Source organism: Periplaneta americana, chromosome 2 (genome assembly GCF_040183065.1).
Source record: "Periplaneta americana isolate PAMFEO1 chromosome 2, P.americana_PAMFEO1_priV1, whole genome shotgun sequence".
In the NCBI taxonomy this organism is placed as follows: Eukaryota; Metazoa; Arthropoda; class Insecta; order Blattodea; family Blattidae; genus Periplaneta; species Periplaneta americana.
Genome location: NC_091118.1, coordinates 198,155,661 through 198,178,600, shown reverse-complemented (window position 1 = coordinate 198,178,600; position 22,940 = coordinate 198,155,661). Strand labels below are relative to the sequence as shown.

Sequence of the window (22,940 nt, the reverse complement as noted above, 5' to 3'; positions counted from 1 at the left end):
TTGGCCAAAAAGGATTCAAGATTGAAGTCTTTGCAGAAAATTAATAATTTTGTTTGTAATAGTGCCTCTAGCACCCACTAATAACCCAATAATTTCAATGGTTTTTAACTTACACATATGAAATAAATAATAATATATTTCACAGGAGAGCGATAAAACTTTTTTAATATCTTGATAACGAACAAATATCTGATATGAAGATATTTAAATCTCTTCTTGTTTGAAGTTTTTATCCACGCCTTGACATAAGATGTGTTTGCAGAAGATTCTGAAAGACTTTTTTGATTGGAATAAAATGAAATGTCATTTTGTTCATTTTTTTTACATATGAGGTTGCTGTTCCAATTCAATTCAATTTATTTGGCCATTTAGACATACAGTTTTAGGCTTCGTCAGAATACATTGAAAAACATATAAATACATTTTAAAAAACACTAATAAAAGAAGCAGTAAAATTTAAATAATACAATGAAAACGTGAAATAATTTGAAACTTTTTAATTAAAGAAAACTAACTAAATTGCAATTAAACTTATTTATTAAAATACAATTTCATACAAATTTGTGTTGAAAAACTCAGCAACAGAATAAAAAGGATTATTTAATAACCAATTGTAAAATCTAGTTTTGAAGCTATTGATTGGTAATTTATAATATTGACTTGGGAGCTTATTATATAATTTCATCCCCATAATTAAAAAGTTTGTGTTGCTCTCGTGTAATCTACAATATGGAATATTAATTTGTTCACTATTTCTAATTTCATGATCATGTATATTGGCCACTAATGAGTAATTGTCGAGATTTTGTCGAGTGTAAAGTACTAGATCATATATATACAAATTTATGATTGTTAAAATCCAGATAGTTTGCTTTACATAAAATTCTAATGGCTTTCTTTTGTAAAATCAAGACTCTTCCAACTCTCAAAAAAGATTACGTTGTTATCCCTAAGGTAATTTAATCTTATAATCAACAAAATTGGATCAATATTATAGATATTACAAATATTAGAACCAATAAAATAAATCGATTAATATTTATATCACCATCCATATAGTCATCTCTATATAAAATAACTAAAGAAGAAATAAAAAAAAAACAAAACCTATAAATAATAAAGATATTCAATCAAATAAAAAAGTCGTTCCATTTCCCCAGAAAATTGGGGCATATTGGATTATCGACTGAAAGAAAGAAAAGTAGGCACATCTTAAATAATTTTGAGAAACGCAAGTCGTTAATTTCTTTAACAAATATAAAACTCTTGATAGCTTTGTGCATATGTATTCGATGTGCTTATCCCATGTTAAACTGGAGTCTATAAAAAGTCCTAGAAATTTTGTGTAGTTGTGTAGGCCTATAGATTGTTTTAAATAATTGGGCGGATTTTGTTAAGATTCAGTATTTAGGACTGAATTCATCCGGAAATTATGCACACCCTACTGTATAGAAGTAATCATTAAAAAACAAACAAAAACAAAAATTGCGATCTACACAGCCATTTTTTTTTTTGTCTTCGGTAAAATGTCACCAGTAGTCACAAATAATAAAAGTTTGGTTGGTGACGTGTGAAATATCGGAGTATAGTTCCTCCTAGTAGAAAGGCGAGAAAGACGCTACGACATGCCAACACGTTGTTTCACTTGCCGATCCGGCGATGACGTAATGCTGCAGGAGGCTCGGCGCGGGACTCGGGTCGTCTTTGAGAGAAGTCAAGGACGCCCACTGGGGCGAAGCGACCCACACTACTCTGAACATGCCCGAAACCGAAAATACCGGCCAACAATGAACTACATGGGAGGGACGTAGAGGGAATTAGGATGACTCCGCATTCCGCAATTACAAACTGATACATTGCGATAGTTCCTTACACACGTGTACAGAAATAAGCGTGATCACCTATTTACGCCATGAACAAGAATAATGCACGAGTCATGGCTGTTCTATTAACCGGAAGAATCCGGACGCTAGACTGGTTTGTACGGTGATGACCTAATAGCGGACTTGGTTGTACGATTTTATAGTAGGCCTAATTGTACGTCGTTAATTCCACATTTAATTATTTTTTTAGAATAATAGATCAAGAAAATAAACTACTTAAAATACTAATACAGAGTTAGCCAATGGGTATGGATGAATTTTAAAACGATACTGTAAGAACATAGAATTTCATACAATTCTGTGCAAGTGGCTGCTAAGCTACGAGTTGAAGCACTGTAAATCTACTGTGGCGCAAGAACGTACGTGTCAACCGTGGTACTATTCCTTTACTAATATTAATGTAATCCACGATTTCTTTGCAGTGGCGGCTGGTGGTATAAATAATGAGTGTGCTACAATCTCTAAATCGGCCTACTGTATACACTTATATGTATTAATCTTAATTTGAGACTCGCCTAGTGACGAAATATGAAGTCCATACGATGTTCCTTCCTACTGCAGAACTTGTCAATTACCCTGGTGTTAAACCCCTCCATCTTGGACATCATACTACTACTATTGACAGTATTGCAAGAGCAGTGAGACGATCCTGGGACATAGTGTTTCTTAAAAACGTTTTCATGCGTTTTAAGCAAGAAAAACGTCTTTCTGGTTCAGCAGTGGTCATTGATGTTGTAACCGAAATATTTAACAACTTCGTTACTTCACAGAATGGATCTTGTAAATTGTCGGAGACTATTGTATTGTAACAATTGAACAGCTCCATCTATATTTCGGAAGTCGGGCTTCCGTATAGAACTCCAAGTTGTGTCTTTAACACTCTTTTGTTTAGTATAGTATAGCTGTTGACAGCAACTTCAAGTTAGCGTTCAGGAAGATTATGCGAAAAATTGTCAATTTTTTGTAACACCCTGTATAAGCAACAGGAGACTTTAATCCATTCGTTGAGAAAGTCACAATAAATAAATAAATAAATTAATTAATGACAGAGATTCGGCGAATTTTCCGATACGCCATTGCTGCATTTAGGCCTACTATCCAATTAAAATCGTTCCTCTTAAAATTATCATAATTTTTTTTAAGGGACGTTGATAGTTTTTTCCCTTCGACCCTTCCGTTGTAACCGCTGTATTAATGATTATTCACAAATTCTATTTAATTCTAGTAAAATTGACTTTCATCGCACGTGGGAGTAAGAATAAATAATTCCATAGAGTTATTGGCAGTAATATAATGTAAACTGGAATATTTTGGTGTGAAAAATACATAATAGCTACTTCGTTCCTCTTTTCCGTTTTTAGCTTTGACATGTTAAAGAGAAACTAATCTTACGTATTTTTACTAGCTTATCAATTGCCCCACAGCTTTATCAATGTCCTATATGTTGAGTAACTTGCAGTGAATGAGAGCATAACTGTTGGTTACAACTTACAAGTAAAAAAAAAAGGAGCATTTCGGTATAGGCTACTTATTTACTACAAACTATAAAGTCCGTACAGTATTTCGTAAGAAGCTTAGTTTGATACAGTTACAACTGAAATGTGAAAGAGGTCTTAAATAATTTTTCCAACATCGTGACATCTTGGAATTAATTCTGTGTATATTTTAAACCAGTTTTAGTAGTCTAGCAAGTATGGACGCTTTATATATTTGTTCCGTGCGATAAGCTATAGTCGCGACGCTGTTATTCCCGGCGTGACTCCTCTTTGCTTACGTCTTAGGAAGTCAAGGCTCTATAATGTCTAGGTAGGTAGTATCGTTCGCCATTTTTGTTCTTTCGTTGCCGAGCTACAGACGAGGGATCTATGTGCCACACCGTTAAACATTATCATGTCGTAGCTCTCATGATAATAAATCAAACGCATTGTAATTCAGCAAATAATTGAGCGGCAAATAATGTCCTCGTGTGCTTTCTGCGAACGCCAACGAAAGAGCCAAAATGGCGGGCGATTATATTAAGTATTTATCCAGCCTTAGGAAATGCATAACATCTTCATAAGCGAATCACAAGACGCACACATTTAAATGTAGCTGACCTGCAACGTGATTGGCTGCCGGAAATTAGAGCGACGGGACTATAAATGTAAAATTTAATTTTGTACATGCTAACTACGAAAATTTACCAAGATAATCTTCCAAAGTTCGTTCGCGCCTAATTTAAGTATTCTTTAATTTCTTGACTTCAGTAACTGTGTAACTAAAAATAAAACGTTACGACATTTTGAATCTGAAACCTTGATAAATTAATTTTTCTCATATTATAAGAAACGCAGTAATCTAAAAACTGAGTTTATGTTCCCCTTCAGTTAGATTATTTCTAGTTCAACTACTTACTCAGGAGTGTTTGTTAATAACGTAAGAGCGACATTTACGCAGCATTGTATTTTTTTTTCTGCCTTTTCGTGCCACGAACGCAAGGCTTAAGCAATTTTCTTGTATTCTTTCTAAATTACGTACCTGTCTACCACACACACAAGCCTGTTACATAGATTCTCACGCTGCTCGGGAATATTCCGTCGGCTCGTCACGCTTAACGCTTGCGGCCATTTGGTTTGTGTGTACAGGTGCAGCTACAATTACCGCATTCTTTGCGACGATTGGTTGGTGCAGGGGCGGCCCGTCCCTATGTGCTACAGTGCTACAGCACAGTGATAATTTTTGCTCAAATAATGTATTTGTAATACCATAGTATCTGATCTGTCATTTAAAAATTTCCCGTGGTTATATTCATGACGCATTATCGAGTGTTTATTCTTCGCTCTTCGCTCTTTGATGCCTCAGGGGGTTCGTTGTGCTACTCTGAACTTCATATGAGAATGTAGACGTTTATGCGCATGTGCGAAGCTGAAATCACTGCTCTGATTGGCTATTTTTACGCGGGAAAGTGCTGTAGTCAGCTTCAGCACAACACAGCTTGGAGATTGCAAAAGTAAAGCGTAACGAAAGAATGCTTGTTTGTGGAAGAACTCGGAACTATTTACAATGTATTTGGTAATTCAAATATCAGACTGCTGCTGCCGTCTACCTGTAGGCATATGAGGTTCCTCCTGAATCAGCTAGCAAGCGACGGAAAATGGAATCCTAGAAAACTGAAGCCAAGGACATATGTGACTGTATAATTCAGGAAACTACTCACCGTTTCCAGTCTTTAAGCTACCTAGACGCATCAAAATTGTTAAACAGCAAAATTTTTTAGAATTTTTCGTATAATTTTCGTGAACGCGAACTTGAAGTTGCTGTCAACAGCTATACTATAGGCCTACTGAACAAAAGAGTGTTAAAGACACAACTTGGAGTTCTATACGGAAATCCCGACTTCCAAAATATAGATGTCTGTTCAATTGTTACAATACATAGTCTCCAACAATTTACAGGATCCATTCCGTGAAGTAACGAAGTTGTTAAATATTTTGGTTACAACACCAATGGCCACTGCTGAGCCAGAAAGATGTTTTTCTTAGCTTGAAACGCATAAAAACGGTTTTTAAGGAACACTATGTCCCAGGATCGTCTCACTGCTCTTGCAATACTGTCAATAGAAAAGAGTATGATGCCCAAGATGGAGGGTTTAACACCAGGATACCATAATTGACAAGTTCTGCTGTAGGAAGGAACTTCATATTTCGTCACTAGGCGAGTCTCAAATTAAGATAAATATAAGTGTATATAGTAGGCAGACATAGAGATTGTAGCACATTCATTATTTTGACCACCAGCTGCTACTGGGTTGGTGGTCTGCGCTGCAACCATTTTGTCGTTGATAAGAGTCACATTTCAGCTGCTACAACATTACTATTTCAATATAAATTGAATTCAACCAATGGCGCCAACTTTTTTAAAACATAGGGTGGGCTCAAATGCTTGAGATATCGATGGCTGAGAACCAGACTGTTCTAAGTCCAACTTTTTATAAGAAAGAAATCTGTGTTTCATTGTGTTCCAGTTCTTCTCTGCATATATGAATCGAACAAAATTGTAAATATTCCTCTCCATAAGGTTGTTTTGAAGCTATTCCAAATTGTTTCATGAAGCTTTGAATGTCAGGAGCTTCAAATAGCTCTTCTGAAAAAAAAAAAAAAAATAGTAAAATGGACTTGGAACAGTCTGGTTCTGGGCCATCGATATATTGTAAATTAAAATAAATAAATTTCATAATTTTATATTTTTCACTAAGGAATTTAATTTATATTGAAATACTTCTGGAAGTAGAGTTCAGTTATTTCCTTCGACATGCGTTCTTAATGGCATGGGGGGGGGGGGCAGCGGAAAAGAAATTGATTCCTTAAGGGTATGTATATGTGGACTCATTAATAATTACTATATTTTTGTCAGTATTTAAACTGCAGATGTTCATTAAGTTGTAGCCATAAATTAACGAAATTTTTACAGCGTTACAATGGGTTATTTAGAAATATTTGAGGTGTGAAACTTGATAAAATTTTACGTAGATCGTTTTTTTCTCGTACTTATACAACTATTCAAATTTATACATGGTATATATTTGATATATCGGTTAAGTAAACAAAACTTAATTTCGTAATTTGACAGTGCAAAAGAAAACTAACTTTTAAAAGGATAGAAATGACAAGTCTTGGGATTTAAGATTAAAGTGTTTGGATTTTTGGACCAGCCAGGATCAAAAAAAAAAGTGTTGATGAAAAATGAATTAAACATGTATGTCCTAGGGCTCAAATGAGCGCTTATGAACTGTGTAACAAATCAAAGTGAGGAAATTTTGAAAAACCTCGTTGAGAGTTCTTAAAAATATCAAATATGACTTCAACATGTAACATTTTTTTAATTAAAGTGTATTTCATACAAAATGAAGATATAAACATTTCCTTACTTCGAATTGTTCATTAAGTTACGTTACACGTATTACGAAAATTTCAAGTTAATACTTTAATAGTGCCACAGTTATTGTATGTTGAACACTGAAAATGTAGAAATTTTTTCTACAGAAATGACAGAATTTTCTACAGTTAAATGTTCCGAGAGCATCCATGACCACTTAAAAATAACAGCAGATCAGCTGATTGGCGTCATATAATGATGTGATTCTCTTCAATGATATTTAAATAGATGTAGCGATTTTTTTTGTTAAAAAAATAAAATTTGTCATATTTGATAAAATTTTGTTATTTTATATAGGCCTTGCCTCTTAATAAGTATCCAAGAAACCACGTGTTTCACATTACTTTGTTTAGCAATGATCTATTTTGTGATGCATGGCGATTGTTACAGTTTCTACCCTACTACAATCTCTTATTCACCTGTAGTCTGATATGGTTCTGTTACATTTGTTCAGAAACTGTAGAATTGTTTTCTTCCAGTCTGATTGACCCAGCAGTAAATTATAACGATAAAACTTTTTTGTTGACAGAACTCACAACTGAAGACAAGCTTGAGTACCAGTTCCACCCTGTTACATCAGGGGCTCTGCACTTCAAGGTACGGGCAGCGAATGATGCCCACATTGCACTGACTCCTGGCCCTGCTGAAGGGGAGCCAATGTACGAGGTGAGAGAGAAAATAATAGAGTGACTACATATTTAACGTCTCTGCATTTTAATCTGCGTTTATATAAGTTAATTTCAGTATATACTATATATAATATATATGGTGTTTTCTGTCATGATCAATAAGTGGACAAATGTTTGAAACAGGAGTGCAACACATCTAATCAATTGAGAATTGTGAATCGCAATCACTTAAATTATAGAGAACCTTTTTCAATTTGTAAAATAAATAAAAAAAAAAAAACTATTATAATAAGGAGAAGTGCGCACAAATGTGCATTAGTTTTGAGCTCTGCTGTATTCCAGCAGCGATTTTCTCTTTAAACACTCACTGAAGTGGTATCTTGCACATGGTTTGTCACACAGTTTACACACACATTCCGGTGATGGGTCGTGATAGTTTGACCTTCTGCAGAGTTTGTGGTGATATCCATGCACTGCGGATCTTGTTGTTTGGTCCAGTCCAGCTCCTATCGGTCGTCGCGTCCGTTGCGTAGAAGTCGTTCGGAACTTCATTTCTCTTCTGTTGTCTTTCCTCTTTCAGTGCATCTTCTTGTTTGGCAGCTGGTAGTAGCAACTTGGTGCGTAGATCTTCTACAAGAAAAGTTTCGCGTGCTAACACATATGCTAGTCTAGATGGTGCGAATTTGGAGATCCCTATTGCGGCTTTTAGGAATCTTGCTTACACTTTTTCTAAAGCGTTTAGATCTCTGTAGCTAAGGCTAGTCCATGTGATATGTATTCCATATGCTTCAAACAAATTCATGGCTGTTTCAAGCGACAGTTGCGTGATATTCTGTATGTCATGGATAGCTATTATTGCTGCTGTCACTCTTTCTTTCGTGTGTATTCTAAAGGATCTTGCTGTTGTTTGGAGTGTTACTCCAAGGTACTTGTAGGCGTTTGTGACTTGAAGAGCGTTGTTCTGGAGTTGGATGCCGTCACCTTCAGCCTGTCGACCACCCTTTCTGAATACCAATCTGCATAGTTTTTGATAGGTTGATGTCGAAACCATTTTTGTTGGCCCATGATGCGAGGTTGTGTATTGACTTAAAAACCATTATGCGAGGCTAAAACCTGTCTCAAAATACTCTTAATTTAAGCTTAACTGTCAAAGTGTAGAATAACGTTTGTTTTTTTTTTTTGTTTTTTTTTTTTTTTTTACTGAATAATTTGTCAATTTTCTATGTGAAATTCTGCCGATTCCTTAGTCTTCCGTATTTTCTTCAAAAACAGTTGGCAACCCTATCGTGGATTGAACTTTTTCTATCAGTTGAAATTCAAAGCTTTTCCAAGATCAGTTCTATCTTAGTCTTCAGTTGAAAAAATTAGATGAGATCTTTACAGATAACTAAATCTCCTTCTTTTATTACCTATGTATATGGTTGTTTTTTTTTCTACCAGACAATTAATATATTGTACGAAATGGAACTATAAAAATTGGAGATTTATCCTTCGAAGAGGTGGAAAAATTCAAATATCTTGGAGCAACAGTAACAAATATAAATGATACTCGGGAGGAAATTAAACGCAGAATAAATATCGGAAATGCCTGTTATTATTCGGTTGAGAAGCTTTCGTCATCTAGTCTGTCAAAAAATCTGAAAGTTAGAATTTATAAAACAGTTACATTACCGGTTGTTCCGTATGGTTGTGAAACTTGGACTCTCACTTTGAGGAACAGAGATTAAGGGTGTTTGAGAATATGGTTCTTAGAAAAATATTTGAGGCTAAGAGGGATGAAGTTACAGGAGAATGGAGAAAGTTACACAACGCAGAGCTGCACGCATTGTATTCTTCACCTGACATAATTAGGAACATTAAATCCAGATGTATGAGATGGGCAGGGCATGTAGCACATATGGGCGAATCCAGAAATGCATATAGAGTGTTAGTTGGGAGGCCAGAGGGGAAAAGACCTTTGGGGAGGCAGAGACGTAGATGGGAGGATAATATTAAAATGGATTTGAGGGAGGTGGGATGTGATGGTAGAGACTGGATTAATCTTGCTCAGGATAGGGACCAATGGCGGGCTTATGTGAGGGCGGCAATGAACCTACGGGTTCCTTAAAAGTCAGTAAGTACTGAATAATTTGTCAATTTTCTATGTGAAATTCTGCCGACTCCTTAGTCTTCCGTATTTTCTTTGTATCATGGATTGAACTTTTTCCGTTGGTTAAAATTCAAAGCTTTTCCAAGATCAGTTCTGTCTTAGTCTTCAGTTGAAAAAAACAGATGAAGTTTTTACAAATAACTAAATCTGCTTATTTTATTACTTGTTAATGTAGCATTTTGTTCTTACTTGAACTTTCAGATCTTCATTGGTGGTTGGGGCAACTCAAAGACTGCCATCAGACGGGATCGTCAGAAGCCTGACAAGGCATTGGCTGAAACCCCCGACATCTTAACTGACGCAGAGTACCGTGGATTCTGGCTCCGTTGGGCAGGTGGCTCAGTGGCTCTCGGCAAGGAAGGTGAGACCGCTCCATTTGTGTCCTGGGATGACCCAGAGCCTTTCGGAATTGGCTACTACGGCATCTGCACCGGCTGGGGAGCCACTGGATCGTGGCTGATTGAAGGTGGGTAGCATGGATGCATATAAGTATGGACTGTGTACATACAGGCATGCACCGCATGGAGTTGGATTCGTGCTACATGAAGTCGGAATGGATTTTGAATTTTAACAACACTGCGTTTGCCCTTCGTAAGTTTGCAAGCATTTAATAACTGTGGTGGAAGTTCAGGCATATCCTAGAATTGCACAGAGTTCAATGATGGAGTGTACTCTTCTCACACTAAGGTTTGTGGAATTTTTGTGATATTTATAATTTAACATGTTGCAAGATAAATTCATCTGTTATTCTTCCTTCTCTTAATACCGTATGACCATAAACTTGAGACGTGCAAAAAAATTGTATACTAACATTTCTTCCATATAGTATACAATAAATAAACAAAATTTCCCCTGGACCAAAAGTACACTGAAGATTCGTGTAAATAAGAGTATTTTCCCTGGACCAAAAGGGGAAGAAGCAAAACTGTGACAAGGTCAGAGTGGATCAGATATGGAGACAGTTAAGTGACAGAAGGCGAGATTTCCCTCTGTCAACAATCCTGTAACTTGTCAAATGCTGCCAACATTACTTCTGCAACTTCTACTAGAGACCACTCTAATACAATGTGTCTCACGCAGCCTATCATAACAATTTTAATGGATGCTCTTCCTAGTTCCTTATAATTCTTCCGTAAAAGTAACTTACGGTATTTAGGGCGGACAGATAGGTCAAACACGTTCCTAGAAGAAGGATTTCTATCGAGACAATACAAGTAATCTTCTACATGCATTCTATGTTCCAATATTGGCTTTTTTAATCACAGTGTAAAAAACAAAGTGTACTGGTAACCGAATTATATTTTCATTTGCAACATTTTACTTCATTCTGACAATGTAAATTTATTTAAACTTCTGCCAATATGTAAGTTCTGTTACTTTATCTGAATTCTGTGAATAGAGTAGCAGGCAGAACAGAGATTCAGAAACCCAGTGACTTCCAAAATGATTGGGAACTAAGTATCCTCCTGATAAATTCTGTGGCCGGGAGGAAAAAGGTCTTAAGTAAAAATTTTATACTTGTCAGGAAAGCAGTAGAAAGATTGAAATTGGTGTCAATTATAGTTTTTTTAATTAAGAGGTTTTTCCTGGATATTATTTGTTTACATTTCTTCTAAAAATAGTTAATGCTGCTCATTTAACAATTTTCTTGATTATTTCCAAAAATAGCCGCACTTAAGCCCTTTTAAGACTAGAAGCCAAACTGAATAGAAGGGACTATTAAACATAAGACCTTTTTCATTTCAAAATAAATGAGAAATGTAAATTATTAGGAATGTTTTTTTAATCCAATGCCACCAGGTTGTCTTTCGACATTTCTGGTCTTCTCTCCTGGCCGTGGCTTAGTTGTAACCCACTTCTGAGGTTGGGGCGCCTGGAAGGCGGAGTTACATTACCCCGATGATGTGATAGGATGATTATGATAATGTGGTGCCAGGAGAGGTCTTAAATCTAAACTTAACCTAAATTCCAGACCATGGACGAACACAGGAATAATCCCCTTTCAAGGAAAAATTCCTGTGCTCTAACCGGGAATCGAACCCGGGACCTCATGAACTATAGCCAGAAGCTCTGACCACTAGACCATGAAATAATGTAAAATGGCTCCTAACAATGACGGCATTGTTGACACGTTTTCAATGCAGTCTGTGTGTCAGACCACGAACTTTTCAAACATATCTCGTATAGTGCGGTCTTAAACAAACATAGGACTGTTTACCCTGGTGCTTAAAATTTTAACAGGAAAGGGCATCAGTATGTGATAAAATGGCTAAAATACAATTTAGACCTTTTTGATAGGAAAGCATGGAAAGTAAACATGTGATGTTTGTAAGGAATAAAGTATTAAATATTCTTAAGTCCTTCATTCTGTGTGTGCTCGATTCAAAAAGTACTTAGGACATTTGGTAATGCTCTATATAATATCCAGTCAGGAGTCTTATTTGACTTTAACCTTTTTTACCAGATTGTAGAGAATTGTTTCCGCTTTCAGAATATATAAAAATCTCATTTTCACAAAAAAATTGACTTAAGACCTTTTTCCTCTTGGCCACAGAATTAATGTCTGAATGTTTCTTGGAGTGGAAGTAAAATTTGTGGTCGATGGGTTGTTGCTCACCACTTTCATGCTGCAGTTTTTAAATTAAAAAACAATGGAGCTCTGCCTACCCATATTCTCCTGCTCATTTGGTATGTGCGAGAACATCTTTACTCATTTCTTACCACTTTAAGAACTCTTCATAGTATTTTGAATTGAAAGTTCTTGACTGCTAAACAGTTTTCCTCGCCACTAGATCGTCATTTCAGCCAACATATAGGTACCAGTACTGAAACTTAACGAATAATTTGTTTTTTTTTTTTTAGCATTGTAATCTGTCGTGTTTATAACAATATTGATCTTATATGTTAAAGCATACAGAGGATGTTTCTCATGAAGTGGGAAATACATGTAATATTCAATATTTTATAAAGTTGCATGCAGTAATGAACAAATTATGCAGGACTTGCATGCTTGTCTTCTTCACAATGAGACAAATTTGTACATACTCGAATATCAGAATGATTGAAACTGAAGTATTAATGATAATACAAGAAAGGGAGAGAGAAACTAACAAAAACTGTAATGTAATTGCAAGACAACCTTAATGTATTACGAAATAAGATATGGAAGATTTAAGAAGCATGATAACTACGAAGAAAGAAGTCCATTCAAGAAAGAGAAGCAGATGGAAATATGTTTACTGAAAGTGAAAATTCTGACTGTACATACTACAGTTCAGAATAATGTAATGTTGATGGGGAGTAGGAGGTTTTCTTTTCTTAGTGGTTATGGTAATTTGTCTTGAACTCCTATAATAATTTTCTTGATCATCTAAATGATAAAAGGCCTTCCGAAACCTTTATTAATGCATGCAAAAGGTTATTGATTGGTTGTTTTGTCCTCTTTTGCTCTTCTTTATTAATAACCTCTTGATTTTAACATAGATTATGGATCTTTTCTCTTTCTTCGTCGTCTTGTAGTTTTTATGCTTCGATTTTGATGACACCAGAAGCCATTACCAGTTTTCAGAGTTGAAATATGAGGCGTTCAGGGGGATTTACATTGACTGAAAGTTCATATGTTTGTATTCTTCTTAAAAAATAATCATTATATTACTATTGTACGTCATTAATAAATCTCTTTGAAAATAGAAGAAACATATTTAGCAGACCAATGACTTCATAACCATTAGTACATTGTGTAAATTTATTTCTTTTCCCGCATGTTTTGTTCAAATGAATCATACATTTATATTACCATAAAATATTCTTTGAGTTTTCTTCTCATTAATAAAGAAAATGTTCATTATAAGGACCATTTGAAAATCGAACTGATGAGACAATACTGGTACATTTAATATGGAAGTTACAAAATATATTCTGCTGTCATTACAAGAGTTAACTCTAGTAAAGTGACAAGTACAGAATAATACGAACTAGTTTAAATTAAAATTCTATACTTCAGTGTAATAGATCAGGGATTTATTGTAGCGCGTATCCATTCATTCATTCATTATTTTCTGCCCAAGGGCAGGTCTTTTGCTGTAAACCCAGCATTTTCCAATCTTCCCCATTTTCCACTTTTCTCTTAGTCTTCACATGCAATCCATACAGTATCTTAATGTTGTCTGTCATCTGATATCTTCTTCTGCTCAGACCTTTTCTCTCGTTCACTATTCCTTCCAGTGTATCCTTCAGTAGGCTGTTTTTTTTCTTAGCCAGTGACCCAGCCAATTCCTTTTTTCTCTTCCTGATCGATAGCTTGCATTATCATATTTAATTTCATTCACTTTTATATGCCGACCTAAATTCTGCAATTCTCTGTCTTAACTCGATCATCCTTTAAATACCGTATATTTATGTATTGCAAAATTTATCATATTTAATTCATTCACTTTTATGTGCTGACTGAAATTCTGCAATTCCTTGTCTTAACTCAATTACCCATCTTGCAAAATTTATCATATTTAATTTCATTCACTTTTATGTGCTGACCAAAATTCTGCAATTCCTTGTCTTAACTCGATTATCCATCTTGCAAAATGTATCATATTTAATTCATTCACTTTTATGTGCTGGACAAAATTCTGCAATTCCTTGTCTTAACTCAATTATCGATCTTGCAAAATTTATCATATTTAATTTCATTCACGTTTATGTGCTGGACAAAATTCTGCCATCTTCCAAATTTATCATATTTAATTTCATTCACTTTTATGTGCTGACCAAAATTCTGCAATTCCTTGTCTAACTCGATTATCCATCTTGCAAAATTTATCATATTTAATTTCATTCACTTTTATGTGCTGACCAAAATTCTGCAATTCCTTGTCTAACTCGATTATCCATCTTGCAAAATTTATCATATTTAATTTCATTCACTTTTATGTGCTGGACAGAATTCTGCAATTCCTTGTCTTAACTCGATTATCGATCTTGCAAAATTTATCATATTTAATTTCATTCACTTTTATGTGCTGACCAAAATTCTGCAATTTCTTGTCTAACTCGATTATCCATCTTGCAAAATTTATCATATTTAATTTCATTCACTTTTATGTGCTGGACAATATTCTGCAATTCCTTGTCTTAACTCGATTATCGATCTTGCAAAATTTATCATATTTAATTTCATTCACTTTTATGTGCTGGACAAAATTCTGCAATTCCATGTCTTAACTCGATTATCGATCTTGCAAAATTTATCATATTTAATTTCATTCACTTTTATGTGCTGGACAAAATTCTGCAATTCCTTGTCTTAACTCGATTATCCATCTTGCAAAATTTATCAGATTTAATTTCATTCACTTTTATGTGCTGGACAAAATTCTGCAACTCCTGGTCTTAACTCGATTATCCATCTTGCAAAATTTATCATATTTAATTTCATTCACTTTTATGTGCTGGACAAAATTTTGCAATTCCATATATTATAAAACTATTTAATTGTATAAATTGCTTTCCTCTTGTTAGGAAAATAAACATAAAAATTACAACTGTTAAATAGAGATAATAGCAGTAAATTAGATAAAAATGAACAATTGAAAGTGCATTACATTTACCCCATTGTACCAGTCACGATGATTTCATTGACACTGTCCTGGTGAGCTTCTGGTGTAAGATAACAGTTGGTGTTGGTAGGTGGTGCTGAGATCACTACGACGGACAATTTGCAGTACACTTACCGGCCCATTCCATTGGGTGCCTTGCACGTAGAGGTGCGTGCTCCTTCCAATGCACACATTGCTCTGACGTCAGCCAAACATGAGACAGAACCTATGTATGAGATTCTTCTCGGCGGCTGGGACAACTCTGCATCTGTTATCCGCTACAATCGCCAGAAACCGGACAAGGTACTTGAGTTCCTCTAGTTGTTGTCTGTGGTGATATTGAAGCATTATGGGGCGCTGCAAATTTTTCGTGAGCCCCTGAGCAATGATAAATAGTGTTACTTGAAAATCCCACGAGATGGGAACTTGAACGTCTTTGTTTTATGAGAATGTACACTGACCGTGGATTTGTTTTGACACGCACTAAGGCACGGGTAGACACACCAAGCCTGTTGACGAACAACGATTTCAGTCGCTTCGTCGTTGAATGGAAACATGGCCACCTGAAGGTGAAGAAGAATGGTTCTGTCTTGATAGACTGGCAGGACCCCAACCCATTTGGCATTTCACATTACGGTGTGCGGACAGCTTGGGGTGCCCAGGGACACTGGAAGATTAAAACACTCGACCCAAGGGCACCGGCACCAGCACCAGCAGGTATACAGCACCTGGGATCTCTAACATGGCCTGTAAACTAACAGTAGAAGCTTCTGTGACCTCGCGGCTGTGTGGTGTGTTACTCAGTGTCAGATTGGCGATGGATTGATGGCTTTTGTTCTTCTTTTTCTCTCATGTCTTCTTTCAGCTGTGTAGTGTGGCAGTATGGCTTGGTGTTTCTTCTTCTTGCATCAACTATGAAACTTCATCTTATTTATAATGGTGTAAATAGTGTGTGTGTATGTGTGTGTCTCTGTCTTCCATCTGAAGAGTAACAGAAAATAGAAGATGTGGAGAGAGTAACATAAGAATGTAATTAATCTTCTTTATTCTTTTATACATCTTTTAACAACTAACTCCCCCCCCAAATAACACTTCCTGATATGAACAAAGTCGTGCTTGCTTTTATTCATTTAATAAACTTTTTCTTTATGTATAATTCTAAAGAGTTTTGGATCGATAAACTGAAATTGTAGACATCAGAATTAAACTGTTTTTTATACAGTGAGGTCACAAAGTGGGCGTTCCCCCCATGTATTACGACACTACGTTGGATATGGTTGAGTGATTGATATAGACATGTGCCTGATAGCTTAACGGTCCAAGACATCAGTATGAAGACCTTCATTTTCATAGCACAGCTGAATTCTGCGCCATGTCCTGGCAGATGTTTTGCGGAGACAATAAAGGGTCACTTCGCTGAAGGCATCTTCCACAGCTGCTCGTAATTGTGCCGTTGTGTTATAGCGGTGATTTCGCACTTTGTCCATGATGAACCCCCAGAGACCATTATCAGGTGTTGTGAGGTCGACAAAAGGAGCTTGATCATTTGCAGAGCCTCTTCCAATCCACTGGTTGGGAAAAGTCGATGGCAAACGGATTTATTTATAATTGCATGACTACCATTACCATGATATCAACATAAACAAGGGGTTACCAACATTCACATTAAATGCAGTGATTTATTAACTTTTTCTTTATACACTTTTAACACTCTAACCAAGCTACAGCAACATAGACGACATGAAAATACTACACATCCAGTCCTCACCTGTGGAGTAACGGTCAGCACGTCTGGCCGCGAAACCAGGTGGCCCGGGTTCGAATCCCAGTTGGGGCAAGTTATCTGGTTGAGGTTTTTTTCAGGGTTTTCCCTCAACCCAATATGAGCAAATGCTGGGTAACTTTCGGTCCTGGACCTCGGACTCATTTCACCGGCATTATCACCTTCATATCATTCAGACGCTAAATAACCTAGATGTTGATGCAGCGTCTTAAAATAACCCAATAAAATAAATAAAAACTACACATCCAGCCAAAAAACCAGAAACTTGACACCCTAGAACAATATGAAATTTATAAACATACAAAAACACACCCATATCACATCCTGAACACTCGACTCAATTTCAAAACACACACTCTTTTCGACACAATCATGAACACATCCCACCACAACAGGAAACCAGAAGATAGCGCGGAATCTCCACTAGGCTTTGGACAATGAAGCACAAGACTTCGAAACTAGTCAAGCAAGGTACATCTAAAGATTAATACAGTAAAGAAGTTAGAAATTTAATCAGCTGTTATTTAGTAAGTAAGTCTGTTCTTTCCGGGGTTTTACTTCAACCAATTGGAACAGAATTTCTCCTAACTTCCAGCGTTGGACCTTGGACTCCTGTCGCCATCATTAATTCACATATTGTCGTCGTTCAGGCAGAAGTCACTAACTCCAAAATTGACGAAGTCCATTATTTTGGATATTTTAAGAAATAATGCGTAGTATCTACATGGCAACAACTTCACATTTATGCCGATAAAATTAACTAGGAGATGAATTCAGAACAAAAAAAAAATAGATTAAATTATGACAAAACAGATTTTTAAACGCTAATATGTTTTCGCGGGATATCAGCCGAGTTAAGATTTTGGAATGCTCCAAGCAAATCATACAGATTTTTAAAATTTGATTAAACTTTAAAATCGCTGTAACTCAAAACAACAATTTTGGACTTAGTGATTTCTGCCAGAACGACGACGATATCATCCATACAATAGTCCAGGTTAAGTTCATGGTGTAACGTGCTGTAACTTACTTGTACAAGAGCAAGACCATTCAGCTACCTAATCATTCACAGAATAGGAGTGGTAAGCACAATAAGCTTCAGATTGCAGTGTAAGCCTTCGAGTCCCTCCGTAAAAAAAAAAAAAAGTTATGCATTCAACATTCACAAAGTAAGTGAAATAAGAATACGTGGGGGGGTACACCCACTTTGTGATCTCACTGTACATTCAAGTAGTATTTTCTCTGCTTATTGTGATAGAAACAAAAAGAATGCATATTAATTGTGAGTGACATAACTCCATTTCAGAGGCGAATATTTCGTTAATGATTGTCTGATGTTGTTACTAATTAATTCTGTTTGCATAGAAATCAAATTGTTTTTTGTTGCTCTAACTAATAATACATCCCTGTTTTTGTGGCACTACTGTTGTGTTGCTTGGAGTCAATGTTTATTAATACATAGGCTACACATTATTCATAACTGTGTGATATAAAATAGACCTGTACATTTTTCTGTGTGTTCCTTCTCTATTGTTTTAGCAGCCACAGTTGCTTAGTTGCACCAGCCTGCTGTGGTGGAATTGCTACTTCCCTAAGCTTTAATCCTACCAAGAACTCTAAGAAATTGAAATATTATTCTTTTTTTTTTTTTTTCCATTCATTTATTTTATTCCATAGATCTTACATGAGCAATGAAGCTTCAAGATGTGGAAAAGTCAAAATTTTACAATATTACAATTACAATTTTTACAGATTTTTATAGTTTTACAATTTAGTAATTTTCTACAATTTTTTTACAATTTTGTGCAATTTTTTTACAATATTTTGGCGAGATGTAGTGAGGTGAGGTGAGGTCCCAGGATTCGCCCAAATATTACCCAGCATTTGCCTTTGGGTTGGGGAAAACCTCGGAAAAATCCAACCAGGTAATCAAATCAAAGGGGGGGGGTGTAATCTAATCAAAGGGGTTGATATGAATAATTTCGAGTGAAAAATTGTTCCGGAGCCGGGTATCGAACCCGGGACCTTTGGTTTAACGTACCAACGCTCTACCACTGAGCTACTCGGGAACTCTAACCGACACCGATCCAATTTTTCCCTCTATATCCACAGACCTCAAAGTGGGCTGACAACCGTCAAGCATGCAACTTCAGTGGTAGAGCGTTGGTACGTTAAACCAAAGGTCCCGGGTTCGATACCCGGCTCTGGAACAATTTTTCACTCGAAATTATTCAAATCAACTTTACAGGGAGTTATACCTGAAATCTTGATTTGCATAATACACGTCACTGTTCGTTAACAGAAAACCACAATTTAAGTCACACGGAGTTAGTGTGCACTCGAAGTTGCATGCTTGACGGTTGTCAGCCCACTTTGAGGTCTGTGGATATAGAGGGAAAAATTGGATCGGTGTCGGTTAGAGTTCCCGAGTAGCTCAGTGGTAGAGCGTTGGTACGTTAAACCAAAGGTCCCGGGTTCGATACCCGGCTCCGGAACAATTTTTCACTCGAAATTATTCAAATCAACTTTACAGGGAGTTATACCTGAAATCTTGATTTGCAAAGGGGTTGATAATCTAATCAAAGGGGTTGATGCCAAGGACTCGCCATAGACCATCTGGCTTTAGTCCCATGGCTGTGGAAATTTAATTTACTGTATTTGCCGGCATATAAGATGCACCCCCACTTTTTTTTTGTACATTTTTTTGAGGGGCAAAAAACTTCATCACTGAGTATTATATTGAATTTACAGTACGATATTGCAAATTTTTTTTTAATCCAATGCCACCAGGTTGTCTTTTCGACATTTTTGGTCTTCTCTCCTGGCCGTCGCTTAGTTGTAACCCACTTCTGAGGTTGGGGCGCCTGGAAGGCGGAGTTACATTACCCCGATGATGTGATAGGATGATTATGATAATGTGGTGCCAGGAGAGGTCTTAAATCTAAACTTAACCTAAATTTCAGACCATGGACGAACACAGGAATAATCCCCTTTAAGGAAAAATTCCTGTGCTCTAACCGGGAATCGAACCCGGGACCTCATGAACTATAGCCAGAAGCTCTGACCACTAGACCATGAGGCTGGTCATATTGCAAATATAAAGTAGGTCTGATTCGTAGATCTATTTTCGTCAAAAACCGAATCTAAGTAGGAAAGAATACCTTTTAATCTTCGTCAAAACCCAGAAATTTATCTCCATAACTAAATGAGGTGTCACTTGAAATCCCTTCTAAATCAGAACCAACATCATTTACCAGAACATAGCGCGGGATCTTTGCTAGGCTTCGGACACTGAAGAATACCACTTCGAAACTAATCAGCCAGGTAAAATTCCTCATATAACTCAGTAAAGAAATTAAAAAGTTAATCAGTTCAAAGTTCATAAACGTTTGAGCTATATCTTTGAAATTTTTCACACATATCATGCTGCATATAAATGACCTCTGTACAACATTTCATCTTATTTTATCCAAAATTATATTACTTATTAAACGTTTTGTGAAATTAAATTTTATTTTAAAAAATCACTACTCTTCCTACAAATTTCAAAATTTTTGCCTGAAATTTGCTTCACATACCTTTCAAACTCACTGAAATTTAAAACTTTATATTTACTTATTTCAGATTATTCTTCAAGAGTTAAAAAATATATAATCTAATGTAAAAATGGTAAAAATTGTGATGTCTGGCAGAAAGAAAATATTTCCCTCAAAATCTTGAGGTTTAAGGAAAATTCTGATAGCAAGTTTTGTTAATCACACCTTTAAGGCGACCTAAAAAAACCCCACATACTACAAAATTTGGAGGAGGCGTAGCAATTTTATTAAAGTAATATGTAAGAAAAATGCAAATGCGACCGAAACGGCTGATTGTAGGGGCCTACATGAAAATTTGTTGCGAGGTTCTGTGAACCACATATAATTTTTTGAAGTTAAAAACGAAAAATCGAATTTTTTCAACAAAATTGACAAAATTTCACTTCAGTGTATTATCCTTGAGTTCCAGGACACTGTAGAACGTCCAAAAGTCTATTTCTAATTACAGTGTTCGTTATGTTAGCAATTTGAGTAGTAAAAAAATGCTGTACTATATCATACATATGCATAGTGTTCTGCTCCAGGGCAGGTCTTTCATTGCAAAACCAGCATTCTTGAATCTTCCCTATTTTATGCCTTCCTCTTAGTATTCGCATATGATCTATATGTCTTAATGTTGTCTATTATCTGATATTTTCTGCCCTGAATTCTTCTCCCGTTCACCATTCCTTCCAGTGCATCCTTCAGTAGGCATTTTCTTCTTAGTCAGAGCCCAGTCAATTCATTTTTCTCTTCCTGATCAGTTTCAGCATCATTCTTTCTTTAGCCAGCTTCATTTCTTATTAAACAATATCATAAGGACAGGAAAATATATTCCAGTTTATATGACGAAGACTTTGTATTCATCTACTATGAATGAATTTGACTAAATTTAGCGATACCTTCCCTTTATATTGGTGCACATTAAGGGTGCTGTTCATAGACATTTCGCTAGCCCACGCTACGAGCGTGCTAAACTAGCCCCGGCTATCGACTGGTTACTTGTACGGGATTCATATCATATTATATCGCTAACACTCGTTTATAAATACGAAAAACGTTAGTTCGCTGATTTTCCACCGGTAGCCCACACTAAGAATGTCTATGAATACGGCCCTAAATGATTTTACTTTCGTATGTCTTGTAAATAATAGTCCAAGAAAATAAACTGTAAACTGGATATCATTATAGACAAAGAAACGAATGGTAGGCCTACTAACTTTATAGTAGTCTTTCAAATATTTTCTTTGTAGTATTGAAACTGAACGAAGCATGAGCTGTGTAGACGGTAGGGGCCAGGGGTCGGTTACTCTAGACTCTAATATCGCATTGACGTTCACATAACATTGTTTACATCAGGTGGACCTGGCTGGAACATACCTGCTGCAACTCCTGGGTGGACCCTGCCTACCGCAACCCCCACAGGGGGTGCAACCTGCTGGGTGGATGCTCGAGGAGGTGAAGTTCACCCAAATCCTATCCCATGTGCTTTAGTGCTGACCCATAAGCTTTTTATATTGTAAAGAAGTGAAGCTAAATGTTCTAACGCATTGTTTGTAGCAAGCCAGCCTGGCTGGAGCCTGCCTTCCACCACGCCCACAGGAGGCGCAGCCTGTTGGGTGGAAGCTCAGGGAGGTGAAATCCCTCCAAATGCCACCCCTGGTGGTTTCGATAACGAGCAACTGTATGTAGGACGGGCAAAGCATGAGGGAGCCCTAATTCCCGGAAAGATTGTACCTTCACATGGAGTCTGCTATGTGGCTTGGGGCGGACTTGAACATGGAAAGACTGAATATGAGGTGAGTATGATGGAGAAGGTCGTTGAAATATTATTTCCCTCGTGATATTGCAATCAATTTCCTATTATTTGACTGACATTTGTACAGTTCCATAAGACATAAGTTGGTTTAGCAGGTTAAGGGGAGAGGATGGTATTTTTTAAAACTTTTTTCCTATTTGGTGTAAAATATTAATTTTTTGTATGTAGAGAGCTCATAGCTGTGGCAACTCAACCAAATAAAAATATTTAAAAAAAATATATTTTGGGGCCCAAATTTGAAAAAAAATATATACCCAATGCAGGATTGTAATAAAACCGATATATCTAAACTGTTTTTAAAGATAGATTCAAAAAATTTTTTTTGCAATGTTTTGCAAAAGCATGTTCTACAAACTGTCCCTACGTTTGTAAAATAAACAATTAAAATTTAATAACAATTTTCTGATTTCCTTTCTTGCAAACAAACGGACGTATTTTTTAAATGAAATCAATTCTACATCTTGATTACACAATTTTTAACACTGTATCACTTCGGAATATAATATTTAACACAAGAAAGTTCTTGTCATACATATTCCGAAATCAATTAACAAAATTCTGTTACAGAGAAAAGTTTCCTAATAGTCTAAAGAATGT

General features: G+C 36.1%; 1 protein-coding gene across 2 annotated transcripts in view; it reads left to right on the top strand.

Moving 5' to 3' along the window:
- The window catches only part of LOC138695016 (uncharacterized), an 81,279-nt gene that overhangs the window by 44,477 nt on the left and 13,862 nt on the right, over window positions 1–22,940 (top strand). The window contains exons 2-7 of one of the 2 annotated variants that reach the window (XM_069819303.1): window positions 7,327–7,463; window positions 9,777–10,041; window positions 15,258–15,469; window positions 15,655–15,883; window positions 21,884–21,982; window positions 22,085–22,323. In XM_069819303.1, the coding sequence (XP_069675404.1) occupies window positions 7,327–7,463; window positions 9,777–10,041; window positions 15,258–15,469; window positions 15,655–15,883; window positions 21,884–21,982; window positions 22,085–22,323 (1,181 nt within the window). The remainder of the gene's footprint in view (window positions 1–7,326; window positions 7,464–9,776; window positions 10,042–15,257; window positions 15,470–15,654; window positions 15,884–21,883; window positions 21,983–22,084; window positions 22,324–22,940) is intronic. The other variant, XM_069819304.1, reaches the window with a different exon arrangement.